Raw genomic sequence first — 6,886 nt, forward strand, 5'->3', positions numbered from 1 at the left:
ACATGTGTAGTTCCTGATACATTGACAGTTTTATGTTTAACTATGCATAAAGATTGACTTGGTGAAACAGACGGTGGAGACAGTGTAATACTTCTGATATATAAACAATGGAAGAATTGTTTTTCTAAAAAAAAACCGTAATTAAACTAACACTAATGATGATAAAATAACACATATCTTGCTTTTATTTCATGATACCCTACTAGTCATTCCATTTGATTTTTCTTCAGCATGTAGGTAAAATGTAACCTAAACCTACACATTGGCTACATTGGTTTTATGGTCTAAATAGTGCATCTTAAAATGTTTAACTGCTGTTATAAAGCAGCTCTGCTGTAACCTGTTTCACCAAAAGGTTGCAGCACATTTCAAAATGGGAATCATGTCTGTTTCAAACTTGTCTGAGGTGCTGACTCTGTGCTGGTTCAGGAAATCCACTCTGGGTCACATATTCATAAGTTTGTTACTTATCAGTAAACACTCAGCTGTCTGAGTCAGCTGGGTCTACATGTTTTTTGTTTTTTTGTTTGTTTTGTTTTGTTTTTGTTCCAGTACAGCTGAAAAACCTTCATAATTTTCTGAAGTCCTACCTAACATGTAAAAATTACTTTAGTTTATATTAATTGCAATCAATATATAAATACAATAGGGAAATGTAAGGATTCATATCTATGAAGATGCTACAGTTTTGTTTCTCTCATCTGCCTAAAATTAAAATAAAAAATACACCTATTTTCTTTGTGACTGAGGAAATAGAGACCTCAAACTTATTCACACACTCTCAGTACTAACCCCTTCTTTACTGGTTGCATTCACTGAATCTTGCTGCTGTTCCAGTTTAATGCTTATTCTTAATTTTATCCAGTGAAATGACCCGTGTATTTGTTAGCCACAACTAAACTGGGATAAGTCCAATTTTCCATATGAGATCTCAGTAAAACCCACAGAACCACACAAAGAAAATAAATTAGAAAAAAGTTTTATTAATCTAACATAGAAAACAGATCACTATTATGAGAGAAACAGAAACCATTATATTATTATTGGTGATTTTAAGTCCACGTTTAAAAGTCTGCTCAGAATACATCCAATTTGAAATGGCAAAATAATTGGAAAAAGAAGATATAGGTAACATGTGGATGTCCTCTTGTTTGAGGTACTATGAGGACCAGTTAGAGACCAGCAGCTAGATATCAGTGGTTGGACTGGTGGACTACTTCTGCTGGACTGGTAGTAAAGAGTAGATGACGTCTGGCTCTGGTTTAAAGTCTGAACACAAACAGAAACAGTACAAACAGGAAACATTGTTACAAGCTTTGCAGTTAAATCAAGACCTCCAATCACCACCTGTCTACATCACACAGTCCCACTTCAGACGTTACCGGGAACCAGCTGATTTACGACTGCTTTATAAAAGGTTGAAGCAATTCACAAAGGTCAAACCTGAATCCCACAGATCTGTAGCACTTAGCTTATAAACAGCATTAAATGACATTAAATGACAAAAGCCATATAGTTACACCTTTTCTGTCTCTCTTTCTCTTTGCTCTGTTCACTGGCTGATTGAGTGGTGTCTCTTCAGACTTGTAAACCAACCAACTCAATTGTTTTAAAAAACTAGAAAACTGTTTCCTTTCGGGGAGATGGGCAGTTTGATATCGTGAACTTGGGTCAAGATTAGCTTACATTAACATAAAGACTGAAATCAGACACAAGTAGCTCACTTGGCTGCATCCAAAGTTAAAAAAAAGGAGTAGCTGTACCTCTGGTCCTGTGTGTTGTGATCGTTACTTGTTCGTAATTGATGGGTTGTGTTCTCACTGTTGAGTAGATTACAGTTGAATCACTCTCTGCACAATGAAACAAACAGAAATGATTGCATGTACAATGATGACAGTATTGTGTTATTATTACACTATAGCTGCGGCAGTACGGTTTTATTTCGGGTTAGGCAGAAATGAAATGATAGCTTTTATACACAGATGTGGGTTTTCACAGTTGTTTTTCCCCCTTTCTTACCACCTCTGCTGAAAAACATGTTGCCAGAAAGTAGTGAGAATAGAAGTCAGACGACCACAAAGCTGCCATTTTCTTTTAATGCAGACTGAGACGCTTCACCACAGAGCACAAAGCAAACTTGTTCTAACAACATGAACACTTCTGTTAGCCAAACCAGGACACACTGTGGTGACAGCTCTCATCACTCTCAGTCTACAGTTAACTGGTGTCAACAAAAGGAAGTCATTTCTGTGGTTTCTCATACAGAAAGAAGTAAAAATACTTCATTGTATCAATGAATGATTAACAGTGAAGAGTCTGTTTCTTTAGACATCGTGGTGATAGTGAAGTCTACCTGATACGAACTAAATAATAGTCAACTCTGCTGAGAGATTTAATGCTCAATTATGGCTCCGCCAAAAGTCACAAAACCTGTAGATCTGCAACAGTTGAACTAAATAGGTCTGAGATATTTTATTCTTCCTAAAACACATTTGTGTATATATGTATATATGCAGCTGGATAGTGTACTGTTAACACAAGTCGCCTTTGAAGTTTCAGACTCCCAACCAGGGTGTCTGTTTCCAGTAAGGTTCCCTATGATAGTTCCCCCCATGCTAACCGAACCTACCTGAGGTATGAACAAGAGACAGATAACAGAAGCCATACCAGCTTGGGCGTCACCCGCATTACCAAGATCTGCGTCAGGTGTTGAGAAACCAGGACACATTGATGAGAGGTTGGCTACTGTAATAGGAAGGCACAGGACAAGGGATGAGAAGAGGGCCTGTGTTCAATGCTACAACATAAGTAACTCGAGTGGAAGGTGTAACATAAAGAGCATGTGGGAAATGTGGACTTTTGGATACCCAACATCTACACTAATGGTAAAAGAGCTAGCGTCTTACAGTATTACGGGTACTGTTTTAAATCGGCTGTTTTTCACTATTTGATGTGTTGTTGCTCTACATGATGTTGTCTGTGACATTATTCTCTGAATCTTTGTTTTAATCGTTTAGATTAAATTTAAATTTTTAGATAAAAATTTAATGTGAAAAAAATTTCCCATATTTATATATTCTAACCATTGTGTATTTAAGACATGTAGTGATAATAAATGCTTCCGTTAAAGCACATATTTAATATCTCACCTTCGGGTTTCTTGTGAACATATCGTCTCACCAGCAGAACCAGTAACACCAGTAGAACCAGAACACAGACTGATCGAACAGATGACAACACAGAGAGAACAGTAGGAGAGGTGGTGTGTTCCCCTAAAATAAAGCAAACACAGTCATTAAGTTGTCGTCACATTGTGAATGTTGAAAGCTGCAGAAACACAGACAGGTGAGTGTGTCACCTGTGACAGTGATCCAGCTGGATGGAGACTCTCCATGACCGCTGATGTCACACTTGTAGAGGCCTTCATCAGACCTGGAAACATGCTGGATGGTCATGTTAACTGAAGACCCACTGCTGATGAGGGAGCCATCTTTATAGAAAGCAGCTGGGAGGTTGGAGGGAGTGGTCTTTGTTTTACAGAGCAGAGTGACGTCATCTCCCTCCATCACAGGGAGGACAGGACTCTGCAGGATCACTGATTCACCTCAACACAGAGACAAACTACAGCATTTCATCCATTTACACACAGCTTCATCAACACTAACTCCACACACTCAGCTTACCAGTGACTGTCAGGTTAACCATGTTACTGATGGGACCCTCTCTGGACTCACACCAGTAAACTCCACTGTCCAATGGGAAAACAGTGATGTTACAGGTCAAACCAGCAGGTTTTCCCCACCCATCTCCACACTGAGTCCTTTGTCGTCTGCTTGTGTTTCTCCTCAGAGTCCATCCAGCAGAGCTGTCGTCCTCCTCACAGCTCAGAGACACAAAGTCTCCTTCAAAGAACTGAGAGCTGCTGGGACTCACAGTCAGACGAGCTGTGAGGGTTAAAATGAAAAACTGATGATCACTGTTAGATTTTTGTCAAAACCATTTTAAAATGGTATTTTGCAGGAAGATTTATCTCATCTCATCATCCATTGTGAAACATGAACCCAATCAGGTCATATCAGTGAGCATTTCTCAGGTTTAAACTGTGACAGAAGAAGGTTACTGACCTTGGTTTGTTGTGCAGCTCAGCACTGAGATCAGAACTAAAGAGAAATGACACTCAGGTTGATTTCAGGTGAACATAAAGAACAACTCCACACAAACAGCTGACAAACACACAAACTCATCTCTCTCATGTATCTGCTCATTTTCTGTTCTGATGCCTGCAAATTGTCAACCTCTGAGAGATTGAGCTAAACTAAAATGTTGATGTTATAAGACATTTTCTGTAAAATAATCTGTAAAAAAAAAGAGTTTTAAGATTGCGTTTGTGAAATTTTTTGGTGTCTTTGTGACATCGTAGGGTATTGTACTCATAACTTTTCTCCTCTCCCTTACCTTCCCTGCTTAGCCTCTTATGTCCTTGTCTAGTCTCTTGTTTTTTTGTTTTTTTTTTGTATTTTCCCTGGAACATTCTCTCACAGTCTGTTCTCTAAAACCTAAAAGAGGAATTATGGATTGGATCAACTGGTCCCTAAATGCAATTGACACCCCTTTCTCAACGAGAAGTCTGGGCTTGGGTGAGCCTGAGTGCTGAAGATATCTACCTATTCGGAACCATGGTAACAGGGTTCTGGCGGATCGGAGCTGGCTTGGCCCTGACTTATCGAAGAATTAAGAAAGTGGAACTGGCTGTTCAAACCCCCACAAGGCTGCCCGCTGGGATTGAAATGATGGGAGAGGCGTGATTTTCTCAAAATGGGCTCATTGAGTCAGCACGGATAAGATCTTGGAGAGGCTTACGGCTGCTGTGAATACTCAGAATAAGATCTCTGACTGCAGACTGGATACATCTCGGAAGGGCTAGCCCGGAATAACATCTCTGGGTACAAATTGGATGAAATCTCGGGGAGGCACACTGCCGTGAGTTCTCAGAAATCGGCTCCTTGAGCACAAGAAATGACAACATCACAGAACACAAGCATGGCGAAGCTAGTGTTAGACTGTAGAACTGCTTTGAAATTCATATGAGCTGTTCGCACTAAAGTAAAAAATACCAACACTTATGCGGACACCCCTTTGGCGCCAGCTGCAAGGCTGGAGCTGAACAACAACACCCTGATAACGACTGTGTTTAGTCTGTTCCTTCCCATTCCATGCAAGGCCACCTGGGTAGCCCGACTGGATTTTTCCAGTCGGGGTACCAAAATCTCTCTCTGCCCTCCCCTTCGGGCTATTGTAGGAAGGAAAAATATATGTCAATGCTTTTGCATTCTTTCAGAAATGTAGCTGGGTAATTATGTCATTGGCATCGGTGAGCCACTGTCAATATGTGACATATTGAAATCGCGTTTGAATTTGCGCTTGTTTTTTTGCTTTCACTTTGCAATCGTGCGAACTGTGTATAGAGAGCGACAGCACTGATCTGTGAGTGATGATAATTTGTGCACCAATTCCTCTGACATCGTCTTATTAATCGTTAGCTTACTATGCAAACATGACAAGTGAAATCTCCCGCAGCAAGCTTAAACATGTGAGAGGTTGATCGCGCAGAGAATCGCTGAGCGTTATGTGAGTGCCTGTGTAAAAGCAGCAGGATATATGATATATATTTTATATTATTTTAGTTCTGCTGAGCCAAATAAGACAGGTCAGGGTGAAGAAGTGACAGCCAAAGAAAAGCTTACCACAAAACGGAGAAGTTATGACAAATCAGACTATAAGGCAAAAAGAAAGTGCAGCTTTATGGTTTCATGGACAAAAGAATTTCTGTGGCTGCGATATGACGAGCTATATAACCAGGGCTGCACATAAGTGGTCCGCAGGTGCGCATTCAATGTCAAAATAAAAAACACGCACAAGGGTTAGGGTTAAATTTAAAAACTGTACTTTTGAGTTAAAATATATATTTATAATTTTAATAAATGACAAATTAAAAAGGCATGAACATTTTTTTTATATCGAAAAAATATCGAACCGTGACACCAAAGTATCGAACTGAACCGAACCGTGAATTTTGTGTATCGTTGCACCCCTAATATATATATATATATATATATATATATATATATATATATATATATATATATTTATATATATATATATATATATATATATGACCTTGAGAGCAATTTTTACTAAAATGAAATCAGCTTGAGCTGTTATTGGTATCTATCATTACATGTTTTTGTAAATGTTTTTGTAAATATTTGTAAATAATTTGTAAATATTATTTTGAAAAATTTTGTTGAAAAATCGTGAATGCTAATTTGCTAACAAAGACAGACAGACAAACGAAATTAACAGAACTGATTACATACTTCCTTCCCGCAGGAAGAGGTTTAGATGTAAAAAAATTTTAAAAAAGGAAATTGTGTAAGAAAAATAAAATGATTTGAGCTTTTCACTGCCTGCTGTGTTTCCTCGACTCCTGAGCAAAGATAAAGAGTCAGTTCAGACCTGCAGTTGGTCCTCGTGGTGTTTGAACTTGAATTCAGCCTGATTTGTTTTTCATGTCTTCTCCTCCATCATCAGTTATCAGGAGAGCAGACAGTCAAAGTACAAGAATTCAAACAAACACAGAGATTCTACTTACAGAGCAGACACAGCACAGATGTTTCCTTCATCGTCCTTCTCACTCATTTGAGCTTTTTTTCATTTCTCTCACTGACACCAAGTAAAGCCCGCCCTCTTCCTCTGAGTCTGTGGTTTGTTCTTATTGGCACAAGAAATAACACCCCAACAGTGGTAGGAGACTCACCTTTGTTTTAATGTAAAGGGACAAATGCTAACATTATTTCACCTTATATCGGTAGACAGCTTTTAAAAT

General features: G+C 38.8%; 1 protein-coding gene across 1 annotated transcript; it reads right to left on the reverse strand.

Moving 5' to 3' along the window:
- Positions 1-965: 965 nt before the first annotated feature.
- Positions 966-6,683, reverse strand: LOC147334161 (Fc receptor-like protein 4). Its single transcript, XM_086287327.1, has 6 exons — positions 6,653-6,683; positions 4,125-4,160; positions 3,684-3,944; positions 3,359-3,604; positions 1,764-3,272; positions 966-1,269 (listed from the first exon to the last, which is right to left on the reverse strand). Exons 1-5 carry the CDS (start codon positions 6,681-6,683, stop codon positions 3,094-3,096), a joined length of 753 nt encoding a protein of 250 aa, XP_086143453.1. The 3' UTR covers positions 966-1,269; positions 1,764-3,093.
- Positions 6,684-6,886: the final 203 nt, after the last annotated feature.

The sequence above is a fragment of the Aulonocara sp. 'chitande type north' Nkhata Bay genome, linkage group LG3, assembly GCF_057382095.1.
Source record: "Aulonocara sp. 'chitande type north' Nkhata Bay isolate Kocher_YH1m ecotype deep benthic linkage group LG3, A_spYH_male_GT1.1, whole genome shotgun sequence".
Classification (NCBI taxonomy): domain Eukaryota; kingdom Metazoa; phylum Chordata; class Actinopteri; order Cichliformes; family Cichlidae; genus Aulonocara; species Aulonocara sp. 'chitande type north' Nkhata Bay.